The sequence below is a fragment of the Meleagris gallopavo genome, chromosome 24 (genome assembly GCF_905368555.1).
Source record: "Meleagris gallopavo chromosome 24, MGAL_WU_HG_1.1, whole genome shotgun sequence".
NCBI lineage: Eukaryota > Metazoa > Chordata > Aves > Galliformes > Phasianidae > Meleagris > Meleagris gallopavo.
In genome coordinates, this window is record NC_139427.1 from 23,671 (window position 1) to 51,005 (window position 27,335).

The 27,335-nt window shown below is 42.7% G+C and overlaps 1 protein-coding gene across 21 annotated transcripts in view; it reads left to right on the forward strand.

The window, feature by feature from the left end:
- Positions 1-27,335, forward strand: part of AAK1 (AP2 associated kinase 1) — a 63,730-nt gene that overhangs the window by 13,509 nt on the left and 22,886 nt on the right. For 14 of the 21 annotated variants that reach the window (XM_085242792.1, XM_085242795.1, XM_085242796.1 and 11 more), the window contains 15 exons: positions 5,270-5,388; positions 5,812-5,920; positions 7,745-7,887; positions 9,847-9,968; positions 11,363-11,444; positions 13,168-13,300; positions 14,144-14,247; positions 15,189-15,268; positions 16,702-16,856; positions 16,940-17,208; positions 18,005-18,208; positions 20,640-20,869; positions 21,429-21,586; positions 21,968-22,087; positions 23,452-23,547. In XM_085242792.1, the coding sequence (XP_085098918.1) occupies positions 5,270-5,388; positions 5,812-5,920; positions 7,745-7,887; positions 9,847-9,968; positions 11,363-11,444; positions 13,168-13,300; positions 14,144-14,247; positions 15,189-15,268; positions 16,702-16,856; positions 16,940-17,208; positions 18,005-18,208; positions 20,640-20,869; positions 21,429-21,586; positions 21,968-22,087; positions 23,452-23,547 (2,124 nt within the window). The remainder of the gene's footprint in view (positions 1-5,269; positions 5,389-5,811; positions 5,921-7,744; positions 7,888-9,846; positions 9,969-11,362; positions 11,445-13,167; positions 13,301-14,143; positions 14,248-15,188; positions 15,269-16,701; positions 16,857-16,939; positions 17,209-18,004; positions 18,209-20,639; positions 20,870-21,428; positions 21,587-21,967; positions 22,088-23,451; positions 23,548-27,335) is intronic. The other 7 variants (XM_085242793.1, XM_085242803.1, XM_085242797.1 and 4 more) reach the window with 1 other exon arrangement.

The following is a 27,335-nucleotide window of genomic DNA, read 5'->3' on the forward strand; positions in this document are numbered from 1 at the left end:
GATGTGCTGTGTGTTGGCTGGTTGTGGCTGCAGCTGTGGAAAATGGAACTGTTTTAGTAATGCTTAGGGAATGGTGAGGCTGGAAACACCCTGAGCAAAGGGACTTGGTATGGTTTTCCTGTAATTGGATCACAGCATCCTGACTTAAGGGGAGGGGGGGCAGGGAACATGAGCCTTCCCCCGTTGTACTTAGGAAAGTCAGTGCTAAGGAAGTTGCTCTGGCCTGCTAGATAAGGTGAGATATGACATAATTCTTTGTGGGCAGGAGTTAGTAAGTATTTGGATTGTGCAGAGGAGTGGGTTTGTGCCTGGTTCAGCAAGCACTTAAAATGATGTACCTGCAAGCGTAACTGGGGTTTCAAGTGCCTTGCTGGCAGTCCCTGGAGGCTGTCTTCCTGGGGAAGTTGTAGGGGACTTCTGAAAAGCATTTGGTTGTCCTTTTGTCTTGTATGCTAAAGCACTGTCTGCATGCAGAGCTTTGAGGTGAATGAGACACAGCTAAAACACAGAAAGCTGGAAACAATTTGATGGAAAACCACATGTATTTTTCCTGCTCAGAAAAGAATTTCACCCCTGAAAATTGAAGTTTTCAGTGGCATCCAGTACGTCTGTCAGGAGCTGTGGTAATTCTAGATATCATTAATTTGTTGATAGAAGGGCAGTGGAGAAAACTCAAACTGAAGCAGTGTGTGGTTTTGGGTTGGGTTTTTTTTTTTTAATGATCTGGTAGTTGACTTTTTCAAGCCCAAGGATTTGCTTCTACTTAACTGGAAAGAGGGGGTGACTTCTCTTCAAACCTCACTGCTTTGGGGCTACGTGGTCCAAGGCAGCTGGACGATGTCTGCAGGGGGAAGATGGATCTGTGCCCTGGAGATGCTTGGTAGCCAATACTGCAGAGCTCAAACATGCGGCTGGGAGATCATCCTGCTGCATGTAATGTCTTCGGGAGGTTCACTCAGCATGGATTTTAAAAAGAAGTGTTCTGAAAATTGTATTTGGATGAAGCTATTGTCTCCTGGTGGTGGATCAGCACAGCAGAGTAACATGGCAAATGCACTGTCGCATTAATTTTGCAGCTTGCAACAAAGTAATATCCTGTGCCTTTTTTCAGCTGGACATTGCTGGCTGCTGATGACTTTCTGCTTGCGGGAGAATTCCAGGCTTTAGTCACTTAAATGCACCAGTGCTTTCTTCTTACCTCTCTAAGAGAGGGATCCCATACAGCCTCGTGCAGCTGGTGTTACCTAGGTTAGAAGTGTCTACAAGGAGCTGTGCATCCTGCTGAAATTACAGAAGGGCTGAAAATACAACTGCCAGTGCTGGAAACCGGCCAGTACACTGACACAAGCTGCACGGAAACATGCTCTGTATAGCCAAGAGATCACTGGAACTTCACATTTTTTCCAGCCTATCCTAAAACCAGTTTGCTGGAAACAAAGGCTATGCCTGCCAAGATGTGAGGATGTTCCCAGTATCTACATTGCTTTGCCTCCATGTTTTGGCCCACCTTCTTTGGCCATGTGTGCACAGCTCTCTGACTTAACTTGGGGCAGCTGAAGCTGTTGGCCTGACCTTGGCTGCTGTGGAGTTGCTTTATTCCTGATGTGTCTCTGGGTTGTGGTAGGGCTGCCATATTGCATTAGAGGCTGGCAATTTCTGCCCATTGTTGTGGTTGCTGAGAGTAGAAGTAAACAGTCCTCTCGCAATGCGTATTTGGTGCTTCATAATCATTGCCTGTCCATTTGCCTGGCATCTATTTCCTTTTAACTCCGTCCAGATTTAGCAAGATTGGGGGTTGGACTAGAATAGCCAGGAGGAAGCTGGCTGTGATCAGAGGCCCTGGGAGCTGAAAGACCTTGGGGCAGTGGACCTGTAGATATGCAAGGAGGAAGGGATAAAGGCAGTCAACAGGTAAAGCATGCTGATTTTAATAGGATGCTGTTGTTTGAACTTTTTCTGTCCCTTTCTGCTTCCCTCATCCTCCTTTTGCTTCACAGTACAGTGCAGTCCTGTTCTCTGCGTGCAAAGCTGGGAGTGCTGAAACCAATTAGCAGAGGAAGGTGTAATTAGTGCAGAGAACTCAAATTGGGGTGTCACTTTTGATACCTCTTCTGATTTTAAATGTGCAGTGACTGAGGGAAGTTTGCTCTTCATTTTGTTGTGCCTTTCTGGGCCACATCCTGTGGACAACTGAAAGCAGGGCTCAGCTGCTATTGGTGAGGAATATTATGACCTGTTTTGAGGCATCAGAGCAGACGATGCAGTAATTTCTTAGAACTTATGCATCTTCTCTTGAATATGTATGGATCCAAGAAGATCCTGCTTCTTGAATGGCACGGTATAAAAAAAAAGTGTGATATTGTATAAAAATGACAATGTGTACCCTGACTAAATCCATACTTTTCTCTGGAGAGAAGCCTACTGCTTTTACTAGTAGCAAAACTGTCATGCTTTAATCAGCCATCAGTGGGAGTCGAACAATAAAGCAACCAAATTGGTAGGAGCGCTTGCAGGCTATATAAGTGAAATGATTTTGTACAGCTTCCGTTTGCAGTGCTGTCAGCTGAAGTTTGCAGGAGTTGAAGGTGAGAGAGAAAAGGGTGCAGGATACAACTTTCCCGTGGCTGTAAGTGCTGTTACATCAGATGCAGGGGAGCTCCTCAGCAAACTTTGCCATTCTTTTCCTCTGTGCAGTTCCACTTGCTGTGTGTGGCTCTCTGCTCTCTGGGCAGGGTAGTGCAGGCTGCGTTTGTCAGCTCCAATGTGTTGATGTTGTGACCTGTGTTGGAAAACTTTGTTTTTCTAAGTTCTATAGTTTATTTGCCAGCTAGTCCTGGTTGGTAAGAAAACCAGCACTGGATCTGGACTAGAAGAACTAACAGTCTGTGTGGAGGTACTGACTCCACTGATTGAGAAGATGACTCTTAAATTTAGTGTTGTTTTTTTTTTTTTTCTCTTTTAAAACACAGTTCAATTGTTCTGTGTTTTTCTGCTCAGCTTGTGTCTCTTTCTGCTGAGCATGGACTGCAAACAGGTAGGATATCCTGGTGGCCTTCAAGCTGTGAGAAATTAGCTCCTGCTGGAGCTTCTCATTAAAAAAAAAAAAACTGTTTTGATGATGACTGAGACTGTAATAAAAAAGAATAGTTGTTGTTTTTTCAGTTTAGTGTTTTCTCTTGCATTTCTGTGGTTCATAGAAACATTATAGGGAAATCAAAAAATAAATCCAAACTTAATCACTCCAATGACTTGAGGTGGGATGTTTTAGGAAGGGATTAGAAAAGTAATGCTGATTATGGGTCCCTTATTTCTTATAATTCCACTGCAGGTGGTAAGAGGGGGAGCTCAGAGTGCTGTCTTGCTTTCAGCACAGGCGTCTGTTGTGGTATGGATAGCACAGAGTGATGGCGCATGTTTCTCAACCTAGTAATGAGACAAATGTGACGAGGGTTTAGGAGTTCTTAAAAATGATGTGTAATTTATGGTGCTGAACTTGAAGCAGTGTAAGGGTGAGGGTTTGAATTTGAAGCATTACGAACATATTGGGCTCTCTGGAGCTACAGGACTTCTAAAACTCTCTGGCAGCATTGAGCAGCATCTCTGTGGCTCTCTATCCCAGAGCCATGCTTGATATATTTTTTTTTATTTTTATTTTTCTGAATTTGAGTCTGATGCATTTTGTAGCCTGGTTATAGTTTTTTTTGAATGGAATCTTCCCATCCGTTGCATCATTTTGTAGTTTCTCTGGGGCAGCTCTGCATTAATTTTGCTCCTGAAGTCATGGAGCTTCCCTGGAAAACCCAGCAGACCAGGTTCCTAGGATAAGCTGTGATTATAAAGTGAAGTGTTCTGCATGCCAAGAGGTTTTTGTTTCACAGTCCTGGTGCTGACAATAATGTGCAACTACGCAGGGAGAGCTGTACTTTGTAGCAGCGTTAGTTGGTAACTTGCTCTCTTTCAATCTTTTCATAGCAAAGAAAGAAACCAATTTAATAAGTTTCAGCAGGTCTCCTGGCTATGCTTGATCTGCAAACAACTTGTAAGCACCAGTTGTTGCAAGACTGGTGTTGTCAAATGTAATCTATTTTAACACAAAGTCTTACTTACGTGTGGCTGTTTTGCTTATTGAATTCTACATGATAGCAAGGAACTCATCCAAATGCCATCTAACCATTAATAGTAATGATGTGCAAGCATTTCAAATGAGATCATATGTGTATTGTTGATCTGTTAGTTTTTTGGCAGCTCTTAAAAAAGGAGATAATGGTGAGAATCATTGAAAGGCTCTGAAAATCCAGGAATTGGACTCGGTGATCTCCACAGGTCCTTCAAACCTGGGGTATTCTATGAAATCCCTGAAATGAGAGCTCTTTGGGATAGGTGTGCTGTTCTGGGCGTAGCAGGACTGGCTGCAGCAGCACTGAATCAGGATTATTTTTGAGCTGATTCTTTAGAAGTCCTTAAGCATAAAAGAATTAAATGCTGGAATGTAAAGTTACAGAGAAAAAAGGTGCTCTTAGGTTGTGGTAATAACAATGTTGTTGTGTTTCCGTTTTACCATTGTGGAGTGCTGTTTGTGTGTGATTCTTATTCTGCTTTGTGCTGATCTAAAGGAGCCAACTATAAAACTTTGCCTACATAACTCTATCCTTAGTCAGCTTCCCACTTCTGTCCTCTACTACACATGTAAAACCCTTTCATCTGTTACCAATGCATCAAAATAAAAAGCTGTTGTCTTAAAGAAGTCAAATACATTCTAGCAGACCTGTATTGACTAATAGCAATGACCACAAAATGAATTGTTGTTTTCCTCCTGTTCTATCTTTTTTTGAAAATTACTAATATCAAATCATGTGTGGGAGATGGACTTCTTCTGCTGCTTACATTACAAAGCAACACAGATGTTTGGAAAGTTGGGAAACCTTTTTGAGTTGAGACCTCTGGAAGTTCAGTGATGCTCCATAGCTCTGATTTCTATCCAAAGCATTGTTGCTGTTCATACTTCAGCTTTGCCCATTGTAATGGAAATTAATGGGGCAATGAAGAACTGTCTGGCAGGACAAGCAGTGGGTTTAATAGCTTGTTATCACTGAGATACTGCATGTCTAAGCAAAGCTTGAAGTTCAGGAGATGTGAGGGGGCACCCATCACGGTGCTCTTGGTTGCTGAGTGCCCTCTGTCTTCTGGTTGTATCTGTAGGCTGGGAACAAGGGTCAGGAGCAAGGACAGAGCTTTGTTTTACTAAACAGAATTACTCTATTTTCTGCAGGTGGATTTGCCATAGTGTTTCTTGTGAGGACAAACAATGGGATGAAATGTGCCCTGAAGCGAATGTACGTCAATAATGAGTATGACTTGCAAGTATGCAAAAGAGAAATCCAAATCATGGTAAGTCGCCACTTCCTTCTGGGGGCTGTGACTGAGAGCATCATCACCTTCTGCCTGTGAGCTGTACTGAGTTCACAGAATCACCAAGGTTGGGAAGATCATCCAGTCCAACCATCCACCTATCACCAATAGTACTCACTAAACCATGTCCCTCAACACAAAATCCAAATGTTCCTTGAACACCTTCAGGATTGGTGACTCCACCACCTCCCTGGGCAGCTCATTCCAGTGCCTGACCACTCTTTCACAAAAGTAGTATCTGCTAACGTCCAGCCTAAATCTCCCCTGGTGCAGCTTGAAGCCATTCCCTCTAGTTCTAACACAGTTTGTCTGTTTGGAAAGCTGAGTGTTGTAGAGGAACCAGATTAAAATGCTGCTCATCTTGTGTGGCTGTATAATGCTTTGAATGTGTTTATTTTGCAGCGAGATCTGTCTGGCCACAAGAACATTGTAGGATACATTGATTCCAGTATAAACTCAGTAAGCAGCGGTGATGTGTGGGAAGTGCTGATATTAATGGACTTCTGCCGAGGTGAGTGTGGGCTCAACATTGTTGTTGATCATCTGTAGATTTGGCCCTTTTCAATGCTTACAGGAAACTTGCACAGCATTTTCCTTTCATTTCAAAGGGGAAACTATTCCTAGGCATGGCCCTTCCTTGAATACCAAGGAACTGTTGTGAACAAAACGAAGCAGAAACAATATGTAGAGGAACAGATGATACGTGAGGTTATGCTGACTCTGTTGATTCTGCTCTTACTGCCTTTGCTGAGATGGTCCTGAATTGTTTTTGCTATGAGGGGAAACCTTGAAGTGTACATTTATAGCTGTTTTCCATAGGCTGGTCCATGCTAAGTGCTCTTCTATAGCTGCAGGGCTGTGGAATGAAATTATGCTGCACTGCATGTCATGCAGCAAGCTTTTTCTCTTTCAGCCTGACTTAAGATTATTCTGGAAGAAGCTTGAATTGGACAATGTGAAGCCAAAAAGTATTCCTTTTTACCTCTGACCTTTTTACTTGTCTGTCTTCAGCCAGACAGGCTCTTCTTTCCAGCTGTCCTAAAGCTTTGATCTTTTGTGGCTAGGATATGGTGTTTGGAAAATGATACGTATGCTGTGCTCAAGTGCCACTTGCAGGAAAAGCGTGAGCAAAAAGAATATTTTGGCCAGGTGACTTCAGAAGTCTGGCTGTTCTGGGTGGTTTAATACTGAATATCACAAGGAGTGTTTCAAGGAAGGGATCTGACAGTGCCAGTGAGTTCATACTCAGCTCTATGTTACAGGTCACACTTCAAATAAAAGTGTAAATGCTGGCAATTCAGAATCCTCTCTTGCTAGCTTCCCCTCTGTGCTGGATGTTGGGCTTACGAAGTATGCTGTCTTTCTAAAGTGTCTCCTATATGAGAAAAGGGCTGCAAAGTGGTATTTCTCTTGTGCCTTGCAGATACCCTTCTTGGCACATGGTTTTCTTGGTCTTCAACGCTGAAGCACAGAAATTGCTATTATGTATTGGATTTCTCTTTGTTACTCTCCATTTGTGACAAACAGCTGCTTAAACTGAATTAATGCATCTTTATGTGCTGAACTGCACTCACTGAGTGCAAAATACAGCTATACTACTTACTAAGCTCAGCTTCTCTTCAGAGCTTTAGTGCTATGGATATGAATTTTGATGCAGCTTTACCAAAAGTTCAAATTTTTTTTTCCTCTGTATACCTCAGATGTTTTTAGGGGGAAGAAGTTGTGTGGATTTTCTGCAAAGGCCTTTACAGCAAAGAGATGAGGCAAAGTTAGGACTCATTCAAAGCATGAAAACTGCTGAAGGTTCCCCTTGTACAGATAGATTTTGCCAGTCTGTGATTTTGGCCAAGCCATTTAAAAAATGGCTTTTTTTGAGTCTGTCTCTATTTCCTTGCTTCCATGTGGCAGACTGTTTTGTGGTCTGTGGGTGCCTCAAATTTAGCCGCCTTTTCTTCTACTCTGACAAACATTTTATTTTGAGGAGGAGAGGAAAAATGTGGCTTAGAATTGCATCGGAGTGTTAAGATAGTGAGGTGGAGGAGAAGCAAACTTGTGCTATTGAAGCATTGCCCAAGGGTCAGATGGAGCACCTCCTGGCACATACAAAACAATTTAGGCAAGGAGAGGAGGAAATAAGATGACTGAGCTGATTGCAAAGAACCTCTGCGGAGGCTTGGAGAGAACTCTGAATTTGATTTCATGAACTTCTTATGTGCTGATATCCAGCCACACGTGGGGAGTTGTCTAAAGCAGGGTATATCTGGTAGGAATGGGGCTTGGACTGGGTCTGGTGTAATTTGGCTATCTTGCTCTCATTCTTGTTATTTTTCCTCAGGAGGACAGGTGGTGAACCTCATGAATCAACGACTTCAGACAGGGTTCACAGAGAATGAAGTCCTGCAGATCTTCTGTGACACCTGTGAAGCTGTAGCAAGGCTGCATCAGTGTAAAACACCAATAATCCACAGGGATCTGAAGGTGAGTTGTGGACTCCAGTAAAGCAGGAGGGGTTGTGTGTGATCCTGAATGTATGTGTTGTCTGCCTACACTGTGGCAGACGGGCTCTGAAGGCTGGTACTGTGTTTTTGTTGTTAGTAATAAGAGAAAGTGGGTGTAAATACCTCTCTCTATTGAAAGAAAAAAAAAAAAAAAGCCTCCCATAGCTGCTTACCATATGTTTACTGTCTATAGATCTGCTTTAAAAACATAAATGTTTCAAAAATTCTGTTTTTCACCAGAGATATGCCAGAATGTATTTGATGAATTATTCACAGTGACTTTCTGCCTACCGCGTGAAACACTGTTGATATTATAGTTGTTCAGAGAAAGTGTGCTGTGTGTTTCCTGGACCCATATGAAAAGGATCGCTCCAGAGACATTGGCTTTGTGGCAGGAGTTGTTAGAAGCTTTCAAAATTGGCCTCTAACTATTGACCATGAAACTGTGTGGATTGCGAGGCTTTCTGTGCTCAGATGGGAACAGAGCAAGGGCAGCAGGGAAAGCTTCTGAAAAATGCTATGCCTGTAATCAAACAAACTTAAAAAAGACATTTCCTTTTTCTCTCAACTGGCTCATAAAATGCCTGAAAAATAACTTCAGTCCATAAGGACTTGTGTGGCTTGTGTGTATATTTGAAATTCACGTGTGCTTTGTGGGTCAGGCTCTGTTCTCTGAGGCCTCAGCAGCTGTTTGTTTTGTGCTGCTGGCCTTTGTTTTCTAGGAGTATGAAAAACAGCACGGGATAAAAATATGTAGGGTCTGGTGTCCCTTTGTATGTTTCAAGTGACTGTGACCCCATTGTACAGTCAGTTGTCAGACTGGTGTTCACTTTACTGAGTGGAAGGAGGGAATAAACTTATCTAGTGCTGATAATGATGACTTGCACAAGTACTCTATACCTGGTGACAGTTGTTTATTTTTGTTGGTGCTGAGTGAAGCCTGCTTGATGAATGTGCTGATTTGAATAAAACTTCCAGGTTGCTTCAGTGAGAAGTCATATCCAACTACTCAGCCAGATAAAGTGGAAGGGATGCTTCTGGAAACATTTAGAGGGTGTTTGGAGGGGGTAGGGAATAACACTATCAGTGCTGGTTTCTTAAAGATCAGCTCTGTGTGCAGTGCTTATTCAAAGCAGATGAATGGCAGAAGTGAGGGAGAGGGGTTGTTTCATCCCTGGTTTCATGCCAGCATTTCCCTCTTAGCTGCTTTAATTTGGTGGGATTTTTCAATGCTTAAAATGCTGACTTCTTTGCTTTTTGTAAACGTTATCCTTGATAAGGAGGTCTATTTCCAAAAAATTTTTGCCATTGACTACTTGTGGGCAGCATCTTGGTTTTTTTGTTCGCTTGTTTTTGAAATCTACAAGCAGTGTGTTTTTGCATGGTTGGACCTGAATACTTTGAAGGCAAATAAATGAAAAAATGTCTGTATTCCCTTGAGAGAACATGGTAGATTTTTGCTATTCCATGATTTTAAGTTTGAATATTTAGGAGAGAGCTGATCTTTCAGCTACCACAGGTGCCTGTTTTGGTCTGATTCAAGCTAACAAATAGTACTTGAAAGCAGGGGGTCATCCCAAATTCAGATTACAGAGTACGGCTGAGGGAACTTGAGTATTGAAGACACTGAAATGTGAAGTTTTTCTCCTGAAGTACACAGCCTTAATAGAGGCAGAGTGATATGCTTGCAAAAAAGGAAGGAAAGGGAAAGGACATCAGACAGAATGGAAGGCAGTTTTACAGCTGTGTTTCTATGATCTGACTTTTAGGAGGTGTGACAGTTTTGGTGCTTATTTTCTTTTGCTGTCACATTACACATTTGTCTGACGTGTCTGATTTGTCTTCAGGCATTAAAACCCTGAATCACCTAAAGAAAACAAGTTGTTTTAATGTTTCTGTCTAATTGAATGGTTCCTTTTTTTGGCTGCAACATTCGTAGGTTGAAAATATCTTGCTACATGATCGTGGTCACTATGTCCTCTGTGACTTTGGAAGTGCTACCAACAAATTCCAGAACCCTCAAACAGAAGGGGTGAATGCGGTGGAGGAGGAGATCAAGAAGTAAGTGTGCTTTTTTCTTTTGCCTCAGACACAGTTTGTATTTGAAGGGTGACTTTCTTCATACTGTGACTAGATTTTACTGGTGCCTGTGGCAGCAGGTTGATGTTGCTACATAGAAGTACCTGCTAGAGGTAGGTAAGGGCCTGAGGGAAGGTGAAACAATCAAAAACTGAGCTTGATGTAATTTCTTTGGACCTGAAAGACTGAACGTGCTAATGCAGAGGGGTTGCTTGCCTTGATGAGGCAGTGGCATGCTTTGTTTGTTATGGAATCAGTCTCTCTGTTGGCTCATTTGAACTGCAAATATAGAGAATGATAAAATCCCTTTCTTTTCATGAGCCTCTCGTCTTCAGTCCTTGCAGTAAGTAAGGAAATACATGGCTCATCTTCCCATAAAAATGGAAGGACTTTAGGGTGTTTCATTTGGTTTGTTTTGCCCGTGTGTGACCCGCTCTAGCAGTATCAGTGCTGGATGCCTTGATATGCTTTTAGAAAAGGAAATCAACTCACAGCCCAGCAGGGCCTGGATCAGAGATGGAGCAGTTGCCAGATCCTGCTCTTGCTTTAGTTTTCACTTCATTGCTACACAAACATTCCTGTTGCATTAATACAATACTTTGGCTGGAAAACCGTGTGTTAGAAATGTGTGCAAATGTTTCCTTTCTGTGAGGATTCTGTCATGCCTGCATGGACTTCCTGGACTTGTTTCACTGAAGTTCTCTGAGCTCTCCCAGTCTTTCTTTGCAATCCCTTTGGAATGCTTTAGCAACCTTTTCTTGTGATCAAGCTAAATAGCGTGGAATGTGATACAGCAAAAATTATAAATGCACTGATAGAAAACCTTAAGAATATCATACTGTGGCTCATTTTCCATCTGTTTCATTTACTTAACAAAATGAGGCACATTCTAGTTTGAGTTGAAGCTGCAAAATGATCTTTCCTTTGTCTACAATGGCTCTGAGCAGGAATCCCAGCATGGAAGCCTGTTTATTAGGAGCCTTGTATCCAGTTACAATCTTCGTAGGTTGGCCAGAAGCCCGCGGTAAGGACACTGCAGAGGACACTTGACTTCTGACCTTGTTAATATTCTGAATTCTTGAGTGTTTGTGTTTTAGCTCTTAAAAATACTGTCCTTTGTGAGTAAACTCTTTGTTGCAGAAGGAATCTTTGTTTTTGCTTTGTTTTCTGAGGATGGTTTGCAGTGTCAGTATTCTCATGTTAGAATCATGCAGCAGATTCTGATGTTGATAATCGTTGAGAAATATCTAATTTTTCTCTAGTGTTTGCTCCAAAACAAATAGGAAAAGTATGAATTTTGAACTATTTTAAATGTGGCATACTGAAAGCTCATCTGATATCCACATTGAACTCACCAGTAGATCTTTTTGCTGCAGGTACACTACGTTATCTTACAGAGCACCAGAAATGGTCAACCTGTATAGTGGCAAACTTATCACTACAAAAGCAGACATATGGGTATGTATAAAAAGCCCACTTAACATCACACAACCAGACTGCAGTTTGCTTTCGTTGTCCTAACGACAAGATAACTTTCTGGCTGGATAGTCTCTGAGTAGAGAGTTGCTCTGCTTCTAGTTTCTGAGTTACTGATAAACAGGCTGGCTTCTGGGTAAGACATGACTGGTGCTTTGCATACTGCTTTTCATGTGCTTTTAATATAGAGATGTATGAAATTTCAGAATTGAACAGTGCAAACATGATTTTATATCATAAAACAATTAAAACAGAAAATTGAAGGTGGTGTAACTTGTGCTTCTGTTGAGCAAGGGCGTGAAACCAATGTTACTAGGCAGAAGAAGATGGAAAATGGAGAAAATAGGCTTTCCCCTACGGAATAATAGTATGCTTCTGGGCAGTATAGTGCAGCTCAGTCGTCAAACCTGGCCAAGGACCAAGCTTTTGTACTGCTGTTTCTAATGAGGAGTGAATCTTGCTATGTTTCCTATGCTGAGAGAAAAATGCAGCTGTGGTGTAATCCACTACTAGATAACCTAACAACAAAAGGATGGTAGGCTTCCTCTTAATTGGGATGAAGAGCCTTTGTTGATTGTGGAGAAATGGCAATTCAGCAAATAGGATGTGTTTAAAAATGCTAATTTGCGTGTGTTTTTATAGTTTTTGAAGCCCTGAGCTAGAAAGCAACAAGGAGGCAGCAGTGTAAGGAGAGTGTTTTTGGATCCTCTATAGTTACGTTTGCATATATAAGAGGGAAAATTGCTGGCGTGGCATCAGCTGGAAAGAGTTCTCTGTGTTATCTGTGAGCTCAGCCAAGGGTCAGGAACACAGCAGCTCATATGGGGCTCTTGCAGTGCTGAGTTCAGCAGGAGGTTTGTAGACATAGGCACCAGACCAGCGTTGGATCGCTTGCCTTGCTGAGCTCCAGAGAGGGGATGGCACAGCTGTAACAGTGTGAAAAGACTGTCAGGGCCTCAGGGGCAGCTAGAGGAGAATCCTGGGTTTGTACCCTTAGTGATCATGTAGAGAGGTGGAGACAGAGGCTCAAGCTACTCTCTTCTTGGCCTTGAAGTAATTCTGTTCTGCTCATCTGCTGTGTTCCCAGACAAGTATGCAGTGCTGTGCAGAGCGCAGCCCCTTGCAGTAGTGAGCCTGTTTAGCACCTTCTTTTCTCCAAGACTCACTGAGGTTCTTTTGAACTGGAGTACAATTTAATTATCAAATCCTATCACCAAAGCCCCAAGTTGATGATGAGTTGTCCTGCATTAGGAAATGTTCCCCCATTTACCCTGGGATGGCAGCAGTGTTTCATAATTAGCATTTTGTGTAAAACTTGTATATTATTTTGAAATAGAGGGTTTTCCTTGCTATCAAAAGTAGCACAGAAATAGATGAGCCAATGATATAACCTAGCAACCTGCTGACAAATGCTGTATATAATCACAAATAACCTTCCAACCGTTACATTACTTATATGAACTGCTACAGTTTAAGCTTGGTAACCAGTACGTTTTAAGGTGGTTTTTTTTGGCCAGAATAAATATATTAAGGATGATGGATGTCATTTGGTTTCCCTATTAATTTTGCTTTGTATGTGGGGAACAGGAAAAGGTTTTGTGCACTTACATGCAGTAGCATATACCAATGTAAGGTCTGTGTCAACTTGGGGATCTTGTGGCATCTTTCCTTCAGTTAGTTAACTCACCTGCTCTGTTGTCTTCAGGCCCTCGGCTGTTTGCTGTACAAGCTGTGTTACTTCACTTTGCCATTTGGGGAGAGTCAGGTGGCAATCTGTGATGGCAACTTCACCATTCCAGATAACTCCCGGCATTCACAGGACATGCACTGCCTCATCCGTGAGTGTCTCTGACAGTGCCCTAATCAACTTCCACAGAACTTTTTCTTAAGATGTGTTTACATTCTATGCTCCTACAGCAGAACAGTTGTGTTTCTTGTTGTAAGAAGCTTGCTTTGCACACACGGTTGGATGAAATGATTTTCTTGTAGGTTGGGACATCACTCTTCAAAGCACAGTTACAGCAGGGATTTCTGTTTGACTGAGCTCGGTGAAAAGGCAGGAAAAGAGACAACCTTTTGGTTTGAGCCCTATGCGAACTTGCACAATAAGCCTATTTATGCAAAACGTACTTCTCCAGTACCAAATCTGTTTGGATAAGGAACGGAAAAGAACCACAGTGACTTAGACCAGTGATTAGAATTTATTTTTGTGAATTGAGAAACAGAACTGAAATGATTTATAAATAACCTACTGCCTAGAGTGAATGTGTAATTAAGGGTACAATGCATTACTCTTGGCAGAGCTGGGGAAGCTCTCTCATCAGTACAGTGTAGTTTTTTAAACTCTTTCTAGCCGTTATCTTGAGTGACAGAGTTATTTTCAAAGCAGCCTGGTATGTTCTTTGCTTATGCAAAGGCAGTGGTCTGTGCATCTTCCTGCCCTCCACACTCACTAGGGCTTTGTCAACCTCTTTTCCTGTGGGCTCACTTGGAAATGCAGAAGTAAATCCTATGCCATTCCCTGACCAAGCAATCTGTTTTCCCCTCCTTGCTTTAGAGCCTGTAATAGCAGCTAGGAGTTACTCATAGGAGTGTTTAAAAATATATTTTTAAAAAGTGTTTCTTAGTCCATCCTTGTATGAATCTGTTCTGTTTTTCTGATGTATCTTTATCTTTTAAAGGGTATATGCTTGAGCCAGACCCTGATAAGAGACCTGATATTTATCAAGTCTCCTACTTTGCATTCAAACTGGCAAAGAAGGAATGCCCAGTCCAGAACGTCCAGGTGAGTAGTGAAGCAATGGACTGATGTAGGGCTTTGTGTGAGGAGTTGGGGGTGGCAGCTGCTAAATATCGAAGATGCTGCTGTGCTGTGTTGATTGCTTCCACAGTCTCTAATCAGGAGGTTCTGTTCCATTTCTTGTAATTAGCAGTGCAGTTTTTTTTTTCTTTAAGGGTGTGTGGAAATCAGGGTTTTGTTTCATACATTGCATATTTCTGTTTCTGACTTATATCCTTGCCCAGTTACTAGCATGAGGCTAATCAAGAGACCTTTTGCATGTGAACATGAAAAATTAGGCCATGCTTGTGAAACCCATTTGATTCTCAGGCAAACTCATCATAGCATGTGTAATTTGCACTGCAGTTGGTTTTAAAGGCAGTAATTTTGTCTGCTGTCTGGCTGAGAGCAGCCAATGTGCATTTGAACTGTATCAGACCTTGTACAACCACCTGCTCCTTCTTACTGTCCTTATAGAATTCACCTGGAAAATAAAGTTTTCTTTATAGTATTATAGATATCTGTGACATGATATCATCTTGTTTCCAGATTAAAAAAAAACCTTAATTTTCTTCCATGTTTTGGTAGTTATATATGATTTTTATGTACAAGATATTAGTCATGCTTGTATTTTTTTTATCGGTGTTAGTAACTTGCTACTGTTGTTCCCAGATTCTTTTCAAATACTGAGCATGTGCTATAAAGCTTTGTGTTCAGATTGCACATGTAGAAAATGGTCAGAAAGCTGAACCATATCTTTCTCCTTGTGAAAACTCAACCAAGCTCCTCTCAAGCCATTAATGAGGAGGGGTTTGTCCTTTGCCCAGAGTGAGGAATAATTACTATGGGGATTCTGCAACCTCCAAATTTTATTGGTGTGCTTTTGCAAATAATTTGACTGTTTTCTGCCCACAAAGTACTAAACTCAGTGTTTTTGGGATCTGCAGAACTCTCCAATCCCTGCTAAACTCCCAGACCCAGTCAAAGCAAGTGAAGCTGCGGCGAAGAAGAGTCAACCAAAGGCCAGGTAACCACACCTTCATTAGTTAGCTCTCTTTTCTACTGTGTATTCTCTCTGTGTTCTGTTAGAAAAGATGCTTAGCATATTTAGTTGCTTCTTTGTGGGCTTGTACTTATACATTGAGGCAAACACTGCAGTCCTGAGGCTTTGCTTCAATGACATAAATATCCATTGATCTGAAAGACAGAAGATGCAGATGCTGGAAATTTTTGTGTGAGAGGAGGGAGGTATTTGGGCAACACTCAGCATGACTCAACAGCTAAGCTTTGTCCTGAAGACATTGCTTGACAGTGGCGCTTTAGGTTTGTGCACTTAAATGAATATACTGCGTCATCCATCCTAAGGCAGTACCCAGAGTACCTAAGATAGCAGAGAGACTGCAGTGGGCCTGGAATTGGCCCAGAGAGCACAAGGCGACTGGAAAAATTGCATCAGGAACTATTGCTGTTCCAATTTGGTCCTCAGCAGATGATAACCTGACCCAGTAATTACTCTGTGCAATTGCTGCGGTTTCTGCAAGAGCCACGTAATTTCTTTGGGCGATGCAGTCTCCATCTGAATAGCCTAATGAGTTTGGGGAGCTGCTGTACTGTTGTGGTTGTTCTCCTCTCCTGCCACTGCTTACTCCTGTTTATAATACTGTAATAAAGTATATAAATTCTATTGGACAAAACTTCTGCTTTCATTTACTGAAATGTGAACCTTATAGCAGTGGGCACTCCAGAAGCAGCAGTTTTCTTCCTATTCTGAAATAGGGCATCTCTACTCCTGCCTCAGTCCCAGGAGTCTGCTTTATTTGTTGTTATAATGGAACACAGCTACGCTCACGTTAGTAGAACAACTTTGATGTCTCACAAGGAGATGTATCTGCAGAAGGACAGGATGATATCTGGCTGCTTGGCCCTGTTGCTGTGCTTCGATGGAGGATGAGTAATACTGAACAAGGATCAGAGGATGTCCAGTGACCTTATTCTGGGGTAGATGTACTAAAGTTAAGGTATTTTTAAAGACTAGTTCAGACAACTTTGCCCAAAGGCACCAGCTGCTCTTAAGCTTACTTATCCTTCATCTGCTCATCTGTAACTCTAAGTAGCCTTAAGCAATATGTTTTAGCAAATATTTGAATTTGACAAGTTCCAGCTGTCCAATAGAAAAAGACACCACAACTGGCAGTCATCTAAATGATAATGATAGTCTGATTGTAGTGAGTGCATCTACTAAGCTCTACTGTGCTTGCAGCTTTCTGGAAGAGGTTGTCCTGTGTATCTGGAAGCATCTAAATGTTTCACCTTTTTCAGTTTATCACCTTTAAAGCTGACATACGGAAGAGTGTTTAAGCCTGTGCTGTGTGCTGCTTGTAACAACTCTCAGACTAACACAAACTACTCTTACTGCTTCTGCTGGTGATTCTTGTTTTTAATTGTTATGTTATTTTGTAGGTTGACAGATCCCATTCCTACAACAGAAACTTCCATAGCACCTCGCCAGAGACCTAAAGCAGGACAGACACAACCCAACCCTGGAATTTTACCAATTCAGCCAGCCTTGACACCTAGGAAGAGACCCACAGCCCAAGCAGCAATTCAGCCTCAAGGTGAGACTCCTGGCTGTGCTATGATGTGTTGCTGGACTTTGGTGCATGCTGATCACTTAACAGATCCATTCTACCAATTGCAGGGCCTACTGCCCTGGGCAGTGGTCAGCCTTCACTCCCTGCAAGTGTCCCCCAGCAAAAAGCAGCACCGCAACCAACTTCAGTGCAGCCACAAGCCAAGCAGGCGCCAGCACTCCAGCAGGCATCACAGGCACAGCCCCAGGTCCCTTCTGCTCAGCCACAAGCCACACCTCAGCACCAACAGCAGCTTTTTCTGAAGCAGCAGCTACTGCAACAGCAGCAGCAGCAGGCTGCATATTACCAGCAGCAGCAGGTGATGCAAGCTCAGCAGGTGAGCAAATGTGGCAGTATTTGCTGTGTACTTCCTGTGCCAGATATAAATGCACATCACTGCATTTAGAGGAAGCTCTCTGTTTTCCTTTTCTAAAGGATAGGTACAATTTTTATGCATTTTCCAATGTGTTTTCACTTGTCTAGCAACATTATTTTGTAACAGAAGACTATCATTTTTAACTGTCAAAGTGGAAAGCCTTAAGAGGTCTTTGTCATGAACTAACGTTAAAAAAAGTGGTGTTGGTTAAGGTTTTATAGCTCAAAGTGTTTCAGAGACTTGAGGTCAGTGCTTAACTGATGAGCAGAGGAATATTTTTTTCTCTTCTGCTTTTTGTGATGCAAGAAAGCTGGTGTGCCTTTTTTAGCAGTCAGATCTGTTTGTGTGGTAGGCTGTCATGATAGAGAAACCTGTGAAAAACTTGTATGTTAGATAGGATTTATCTATATAAGACATGCTTAACTGAAGTGTTGATAGCAGCACAGATAACTGCAGAAGCATGTTTAACAGTGGAAGAAGCAGGATAATGAAGCTTCTTGTCCTGGGGGAAGGTTTAGAACAAATAAAAATGGAGAAAGGAGTTTGGGACTGCAGGGAGCCTGCTATAAGCAGATGTAACCCAGAAAGGATCTAACATTGGACCAGAATGCCATTTCATGCAGGTGGTCTCCAAGCCATCTCAACCTGTTGCTGCTTTGCTTGCGGTGGCTATGACCAGTCTCATGGCTGTCCCTGAGTTCTGCTAACCCACTTCCCAGCTGAGCAGCAGGTGTCTCAACTACTGCTTGTTTCCCAGTTCCCAGTGATGCAGCAGGGAGCACCAGCACAGCAGCAGCTGATGCAAAACTACTACCAGCAGCAGCAGATGATGGCCCAGCAGACAGCCATGCAGCAGAAGACAGCAGCAGCAGCAGTTCAGCAAAAGCAACAGGCTCCAGCAGCACCACAGCCCCAGGCCCAGCAAAGTGCAGCCCAGCCAACACCACAGCAGGAACAAGCGGTAAGAGCCTGCTGGAGTAGACGTAGTAGTGTTTCTCTGTCCCTCCTCTGTCATGTGATAAACTGTCTTAAATATTTGTACTTCATCAGAATGAGCACCTGGAACTATGCTATAGTGCTGCTTATTTGTAACTACTTTAATATTGAGGGTTGATGTCGAGGAATGTGCAAGTAGCCTTTCTGGTTGTTTCTGGAATTGGGTAACTTGGGATGCTGAATTCTTTGGAAAGCAAACTTTTCAAGGCATCGTGTTTTTAAAGATAAATACCTCATCTACTTTTCTCATCATCTGACTGCATCCAAAATAAATGCTCTGTACTTAATGGAAAATGTGGCTGTTAGCTGGCTACTTTCCTGCTGCAGTCTGCAGTGTTGAAGTCAGGGGAGCTGTGCCAGAGGGCAGGATCTGTGCTGCCAGAGTATCTCTGCAGTGCATATGGCAAAAAGCTGTGCCTTTTGCTCTCGTTCGTGCACAGTCGCATCCACTCTTTGTTTTTGGGAGTGCAAAGTGATGCCCCAGATTCCAATTGCATGTTGGAGCAAAAGCACATGCAGGCACCAGGCAAAAGGAAGCCATCCATTATTTTGCTATACTGGGTTGCATGCGTGCAAAGCAGTGTCTGATAATAAACCTCTTCAGCTATGCAATGTCTTAGCCAAACTGAGGGTCAATTTTTGCTTGCTGGCTTTGTGAGTTACTATTCAGGGCCTAAATAATCTCTTAGGCATGCTTCTTTTAAAGTGACATCAAGATTTTTAATTTGACTAAAAATTCTGTGAGCAAGTGATTTGAGCAATGCTGAGGAAGCCTTTCTTGTCTTGCTCTTTTTCTGTATCTTAAGGCTCTGTCCTATTCACTCCTTCACTTCCATATTAATTTCCAGTACTGAACTGCTTGCTAGGCTGAGGTTGGAGTCTTGTGTTGCTGGTTTTGTTGTGCTGAATGACCTGGGGCAAGTCAGCCTGAAACCTGAGAAAGTTTTCACTACATGAATGAAGTCCATAATTACCCTACTCCTCTAAGGCAGATATGCCTGACACAGAGTACTGAAGTGCATCTCTAAAGAGCTTTGCTGTGATTCACTAGCACAAAAATATTCTTAATACTGTTGAATCATCTGGACTGAAAATTCACACTCCCGCCCCTACAAGACTCAACAGAATGGATGTATTTGGAGACTTCAGCTTCTGTAGTAGTAAGGAGGAGATAAACAGTGATTGGCTCACTTAAAAAATGAATACTAAGACATCTTCTCTGAAGTTTTTCTGAGCAGAAGATACCGAGCCAGGACCTGTCAAAACCTTTTCAAGTTGCAGAATTTCAGCTTTATAAACTTACTGTTCATTTCTGTGGAGATTTTGGCACTGCCTATTTATTTCTTAGCATCAGATGTACCATTCTGCAGTGACCTATATAGCAAGATTTAAGGTGGGTGCATCAGCAGCATTCAGGTCAGCTTGCTTCTCAGCCAGAAATTGCCAGATGAAAAGCAAGGCAGCTAACCACTTGTTTTCTTTGCACCATTGTAGTTAAGCACAACACTGGGAATGTAACTCTTCCCTCACTGCCCTCTTAGGTCTTTCCAAATCTTTCATCTGTCTTGCCTGGTTGAAAATGTCCTGATGCTGACTGGGGAACAGAGAGTTCTAGTGGCCAGGTGGTGGAGATGACACGGTCAGCTTTCTGCTCTTTGCATTCTGGCTTTCTCTCTTTAAAACCAGCCAGCAGCTGTCACTGAAAGACTTCTTTTTTTCCTTGAAAAATCGCATCTGAAATGTTGTTGCATATGACTACAAAACAGTATTGAAGGCTTTTATGGGTTTGTGAGCTTAACACAAGGCTGAAGTAATGAAAAAATAACTTCAGTTTGATAAACCTCTTGAAATTTCCAAAGGGTTTGTAGTTGAATATTTGTGGTTTTTTCCTCCAGATTTTAATGTCAAATTATGGTCTTGAGGTTGTTCTTTCTGCTTGCTTGGGTAGAAAACTAAGAAAGCTTGCACAAGATTTCTGCAGAAGTCCTCAGCTCCTTTAGGAATTTGAGGTTCTATCTATTCATCACCTTGTCCAGCTCCGTGTGTCCAAATAGCAAGATTTCTGTGTCCTGTGATCTGATTTTTATGGTCTACCCTGTATCTTAGCCTCTTTACCCTCTTCAGCAAGCTTCTGAGTACAGGTAACCTTTGCTAACCACAGACGGGAGAAAGTACCTTCTTGTGCAATTGTAGTAATGCAGAAATGCAGTGGACCACCAATTTCTAGCCCCACACTTCCCCTGACACGTTTATTTCTGTGTTGTTTTTCTCCAGCCTATCTCTGATCCATGACTAGGAGATCAGATCCTCCAAAACACAGCATTTTTTTTTTTTTTTTTTACACCGTGGCTGTTGTTCACAAAAGGAGAACATGATCATTTTACTCTCTCTCCTAGATGCAGGCACAAATAAGGCAACAGCAAAAACCTCAAACCACACCACCTACAGCAGTTCAGGGGCAGAAGCTGGGTTCTCTCACACCTCCGTCCTCCCCCAAGACGCAGCGTGCAGGACACAGGAGGATTCTGAGTGATGTGACCCACAGTGCTGTTTTTGGGGTTCCAGCCAGCAAATCTACCCAGCTCCTGCAGGCAGCTGCTGCTGAAGCCAGTCTCAACAAGTCCAAGTAGGTGGCTGCTTGCTTGATATCAAAGGATATGGATGGGGTGGAGTGTAGATAAGGCTCCTTAGGGTCTTCCTGGGCTAAGCTCTAAGATGAAAATAGACTGGTATAAATTAGTAATTGCATCTCCAAGACTGTGTAGAACTTGGCAGAAAGTCACTGGAAAAACTTCCCAACTGCAGAAGTCCTTTTGAGTGTTTCCTCGCTCCCAGAATGCTGAGCAAATGGGCCTTCAGATGGATTACTAAATCTAGTCACCTGTCTCACCAGTAGCTCTGGTGCATGCTTCATGCCTGCTGTCTAGCAGAAGGTCTTCTGCAGGAGCACTTGCTAATGACTTTTATAGTTTTCATTCCTGACATGAGGATGCTCAGGCAGATTACAAGTAGATAAGGCCAGCTGGTCCTAGCATTCTGGGTGTGCAAGTAAAATACCTTGCACTGAGTGATTGAAGTAAGAATTGTAATTATAATGCAGTAGTATAAACCAACTCATGGTGTTGGCCAGAGAACTTCAAGTGGATTGTTAATGGCTGTTGTTTGCTTGGGATGGTCACATCCAGATCGGCTTCCACTACGCCCTCGGGTTCCCCAAGGACTTCACAGCAGAACGTCTATAATCCGCCCGATGTCTCCACCTGGAATCCGTTTGATGATGATAACTTCTCCAAACTCACAGCTGAGGAGCTGCTGAACAAGGACTTTGCAAAGCTGGGTGATGGTAGGTTCATGGAGGTACTTTAGTACCAGCCTGCTCTTGAAATGAAAAGCAGCATGGAGTGATGCTTTGTCAGATGCTGCTGGGGCATTCCCATATAATCATGACCTGCTGTGCTGTAAGAGCTTAATTATTCCAGTCTCCCTTTCCAGTCCCAGTCATCTTTGCTGAGCATGATTCTCTCAGGGATGGGTACTAACTGCTCTTAATGTGGCACTGGTCAGTTGACTGGAGAAGCTACACTATAAACTCAGCTTCATCTGCAAGTTGTGGTTTGCAGGAAAGTCTTTAAGTCACTCACTGAAGTAGTATCCTAGAAGTATAGGTGAGTAAACAACCTTCAGAATGGAAGTTTTTCCCCTAAATCTGTGTCTGGTATTTCAGGGAAAGCTCCAGAAAAGATGGGCAGTTCCACAGAGAACTTGATTCCAGGTTTCCAACCAGCTTCATCTGCAGCCCAGGCAGATGCGTTTGGTGGCTCATCTTCCTTCACTGCTGGATCGGGTGAGTCCAACTATGTCCTGCAGGGCAGCGTCCTGCATAGTGCTGTGAGAAAGCAGCAGCTCTTTGTCATAGCTTCTTTAAAAGGAAGTAAAACACACTAATTGCAACATCTGGAGCTTTTGGTGAGGAACATGTAAAGCTTTTGGTGAGGTAAGAAACTTAGTCAACCTGTGATGTTCACAAAGAAGCTGACTGTATGTTGAGGCTTCACATAGCTTCATCGTTATGACTAAAATGTGCAGTGTGCAAACACAAATTTGGACTCTGACACTGACTACATGTGTTGGACGATTTCTCTTGCCAGCTGTTGTTAGACTATGTGGAGCAGGACTAATGTATCTGCTACAGAATGAAAGGGAATAACAGAGACTGGAGTGAGCAGGGAAAATCTTTAAAGGTAGAGCATGGTTTGATGCATATTTGTAGTTCTTCAGCTTCAGGAGTTCTCAATGAATGCACTAATGACCTGAAAAATACAGTATTCGCAAACTGCTCACACAGCAACACAAGTTATCCTCTTCTCTGTCACATGCAGCCATGCAGTGGAAAATGCAACTGTTTGATGTTTCCTCACTGAAGCAGATCAGCTGTTGGCATAACAAGACCTGGGAAGAGACTGAAGGATTCTTTAAGGGGCAGGAACAGACAAATAGAAATAAGGGTACACAGATTTATGATGAGAGGTTTAGAACAGCTTCTAACAGAGCTTGGTAATGTGGACTCTTACCTGTAGAGTTGAAATCCACAATACAAGAGTGCATTCCAGCTCTTCCTGTGTCCTGTGAACAGTTTATTTCATTAGTCTTTGTTGTTTGATGTTGAGCAGCAGCAGCTCTGGATTCAGCTGTGAAGTACTTTCTGCAAAGCCTGCGAAGCATCTGCGTGTTCTGGGTTTTTTGGATCTTGAAGCATGTCTATTTCTTTAAGTGGTTGACTTTGAAGTTTGGAAGTTCTCTGAGCACAGGCACTGGGATGGTTGTTTCTCGCCCTTTTCTTTGTCTTTCATCTTAAAAGTGAGCCTTCTGCAATATCTCCTCTTTTAGACAGAGGCTTGCCATGCGGCTGTCCTGCTGTGTGTCCTTTGTCAAGGCATTTCATTTTCTGTGCTGCTGTAGAGTGAGATAACAGTACTTCCCTTTCCAGGAATATTTTGAGACTTGTGGGTTAAGCTGTGTTGGAGATCTCTGTTGTAATATTTTTTTTTGTTTTGTAGCAATATAAACTTGTTCTTACTGTGCATGTGTGTGTTGCCAGGCCATAGTTTGGACACTGTAATGTTGAGCTGTGTTGTAGGACTGAGCATTGCTTGATGTTTTCCACTTTTCTCTCTGTCTCATTCTGCCTTTTCTGTTTGTGGCTAATAGCTGAAAAAATGAAAGACATTCTGAGTCTGGACACTAGCCCTCCTCTTCTGACTGTGCCTGATCCTTTCATCTCTCTCCCATTATCTGACCCTCCAGGTAACCAGAACAGGGTTCATGGGGGGGAGGAGGGAGGTGGACGTGACTATTGTCATCAGTTTTGTAATCTTAGCCTTAGAGTTCTATTTCTAGGCACACCTGAAATACTGGCCCTTTGTCAGTAGTGCCAAACACCAACAAGTTCTGCTGAACATCTGGTGATGTGTGGCACATTCTGGCAGTAAATATCCTCATTGTGGTGTAAGCAGTGCTCAGCACAAGAGCCCCCATGGCTAGCAGGCTGTTTCCATCATCAGTAATTGGTGTATTTTAAAGGTTGAGTATTCGAAGCCAGAAATAAATAAATCATTGGGTAATTACCTGTGCTTACTGAAGATATTTTCAGATTGGTTTCTAACATGGAAAATTGTAGTTTTCATTATTGTTAATAATTATTTTATATGAGAATTGGTGTTACTTTGCCTTCCTGAGTCTTACTGCAATTGTTTGCTTCATATGAAGTACAAGTTAACATGTAACCTTTCCAGACTTGGCAAAATTTTCTAGCACAGTTGGTAGCTATTTCCACTTACTTTGCAGTACTACTTGAAGGCCTTTCTTATGTGCTTATTTCTGACTGCAGCAGCCAACACTTTTTAGCACAAGATTATGTAAGCACTTAGGTGCTTCTTTGCAAATCAGTGAAATCTGGAAATCTGGAAACTTATGGAGTTTCTCTAAGCCCTCTGGTGAATGTGTGTGATAGGTCCCTTCTTCTGAGCTAGCTCCAGAGAACGAGGGCTTGTTCGAGCACTTACCCTTGTCTTCAGCTCAAGCTCTGAACCACTGGGAGTTTGAGAACCAATGTGTTCGTAAAGATCTCTTTCCATGGAAAGTTAAGCAATTCAGGAAAAAAATCTTTTTTCCTGTAGTTTTGTAGAAGTACTTTGTTCTGGTTGGTGCTCAAAGAGCATGAGAAGTGCATTATAACTGAAGAGAAAACGGGAGTTACTGACAGTCTTTTTCACCTATGTGAGCACTCGTCAGGATCTGAGCTGCCCAGCATTAATTTGAATAGAACCTACAGAAGGTTCAGTGCAGATTCCACACTTACTAAATATTTTTTTTCCCCAGAGCTGATGGAAATGATGGTTTTCCTAACGTGAAGCCTGTCAGCCTGGGCTGCTATTTGCTTCTCTGCCTGTGTGCTCAACAGCTATATACCAAGCTGGTTGCTTTCTTTTATTGCCAATTGCATCTTGATAGAGCACAGCCATACAAAGCAGCAGGCACAGCCTTATCTCCAGGAGCTCTGAAATTATTTGGCTGCAGGTAACGGGAGCAATGTTGTCTGCAGTTTGTGATTGCTCATCCCATAAATCTGCCCCAAACTGGTTGCATATCTTTACGGGCAGGTGCTAAACCTTCTTTGCTTGAGTTCTGTGGATCTGCTTCCAAGGGTGCAAAGTGTGGGGCAGGGGCAGGCAGGAGGTCTGGTTTTGTTGGCTCCCTGCACATCGCTGCAAAAATAAATAAAAATCAGATGTCCTCATTTTTGAACATAAAATTTGATGAGGCTGCAAGCTCCTGAATGTTCTCGAGAACCAGAGCTATGGATTTATCCTTAGCTTTCAAAATTAAGGTGTTGTCTGAGCTTTGTAGATTTAGCAGAAAGAATTAAAAATAAATAGACGTCCTGGCTTTAGACTCCAGTTTTCAATCTGTGACCTTTATTATACTGTGGCTCTAGCCTTGTGCAGAATAGCCCCATAGCAAGGAGAGAGGACTGGGATGTGAGGGAGGGGTGTAATGTTGTGTACGTTGGAAGGCTTTCCTTTAGGTGTGCCCCTTGGATCGTAGAGCTGGAGCTGACCTGTGTCTCTGAGTTTGTCAACATCTCCAACTGCACGTTACTAAGCTGCCTTCATTTTGTGAAGCAGCAGCTCAGTTATGTAAAATGCTTGCTAAATAGTTGTTTCAGAGAAGAAAAATTGCTTTGAGAACATTTTGTGTTTATTTTCTTAAGGCAGAAGTAAAAGCATGAGCCTGTCCCCCTTGGTTACCAGAGCAGTATTATTCAGCAAGGCTTTCAGCACAAGCATAAGTGAGGCTTTGATTTGGTATTTTTCCTTACATTGTTTGCCTTACAGAGCCTCGTAGGTCAGCTCTGTGCTCTTAGCCCACACCAGCTGAGGTTTGGCTGAGAGCTCAGCTCCTCTCTGTTACTCAGGCGACAAGCATGGTCCTTTTGCACCTGAGCATGCAGGTGCTATTGCTTGGATGTTGGCTGGTGCTTCCTCACCTTTCATCAGGATGCTCAGAGGGAAAGCCAAGACTCTGTATCACAGATTCCTGAGAAATAAACCAGTGATGCTTAAATAGCCATAGGATCCATCTCCAGGCAGCTCAAATTCATTTAAATCCCAGAACTGTCAGCACTGGGCAGTAATCAAATAAAAGTAGAGGGATCATCAGTGTATTTCTCCTTCTCCATTGTGCAATGGCTGCAATTCCTAATGAAATGGTAACCAATAGGAGGAGCTGGTGAGAGGGGTGTAAGAATATGGAAAAACATCCCTTAAAGTAAGGGAAAAATTAAATATTCACGTTGAAAACATTTTCCTGCGTGCATGTGTAGGGAAGTGAGCCAAGTTCTTAACAAGCTTATTGCAGAATTTGCTTGGTGATCAGTCGCTAAGGAGTATGTGATCAGAATGGTAATTTTTCTGCTACATGCGTCTATGTAACATCCGTCAGTGTGTGCTTAGCTGAATGGGCATGAAAGGTAGAGTTTTATGCCAGGTATTTTAGAAGCCTGAAATTGAACAGAGTTAGGAAGTTTCTAGATTGTTTTCTGTATTGCTGAGTCTAGATTGGGTAGTCCTAAGTCCAGATTTTTATGCCTTTAATATGATAGTGATATGGCCAATGAAATGCCCCTGGATGTGCAGCCAAAAATATCCCTTTCCAATGATTTGAGTTTTTTTGGGGGGAATTTGAAGGAGTATTCTGGAATGTGGCCAGAAACTGCAACATAGGAAGTTCCACACAAACGTGCACAAGAACTTCTTTACAGTGAGGGTGATGGAGCGCTGGAACAGGCTGCCCAGGGAGCTTGTGGATTCTCCTTCTCCGGAGATACTCAAGACCTGCCTGGACACCTACTTGTGTGACCTGGTGTAGGGAACCTGCTTTGGCAGGGGAGTTGGACTCGATGATCGCTGGAGGTCCTTTCCAACCCCTACGATTCTGTGATTCTGTGTTCCTCTCTAGTCCCAGCTGAGGGTTCCCTGGTACCCTCTGTTGCAGCCCTGGCTAATTCTCTTTGCAGAAGCAGAGCTGGGGAGGTGGGTGTGGGTCTTGGGCAGAGTGAGCAAGGAGCAGCTGCTGAGCAGGAACACTGAGGTGAGAGCTGAGAAGAGGCCCTGGATGGAGCACAAACCCACCCATGCTGCTGGCTGCACCACGCTGCTTCATGCATTATAGGACAGTGTGGCTTTCTGCAGCCTCATCTACCTAAACACTGTCTGCACAAGTTTTTTCCCTTCCACCCCTTTCTCTTTGGAACAGGTCGTTCTTTGCATATTTACACAACCATTTACTCCCTACAATAATTCATCTTAATTACAGTGAGGAGACAAACGTGGCTTTCATGTAGTTACTTGAAGAGTAGCGACACAAAACAGCGCTGTCTTGGCCATAACAGAAAGTGAGATAAGCAAAATTCCATGTCCAGCACTGCAGAATAAAGATGCAGACGTAGCAGGGTAGGGAAGCACAGTGTGCCTGTGCCATCTGGGCATGGGCTGGATATTCTCACTTTGGATGAAAAGGCAAATAACTTCGAT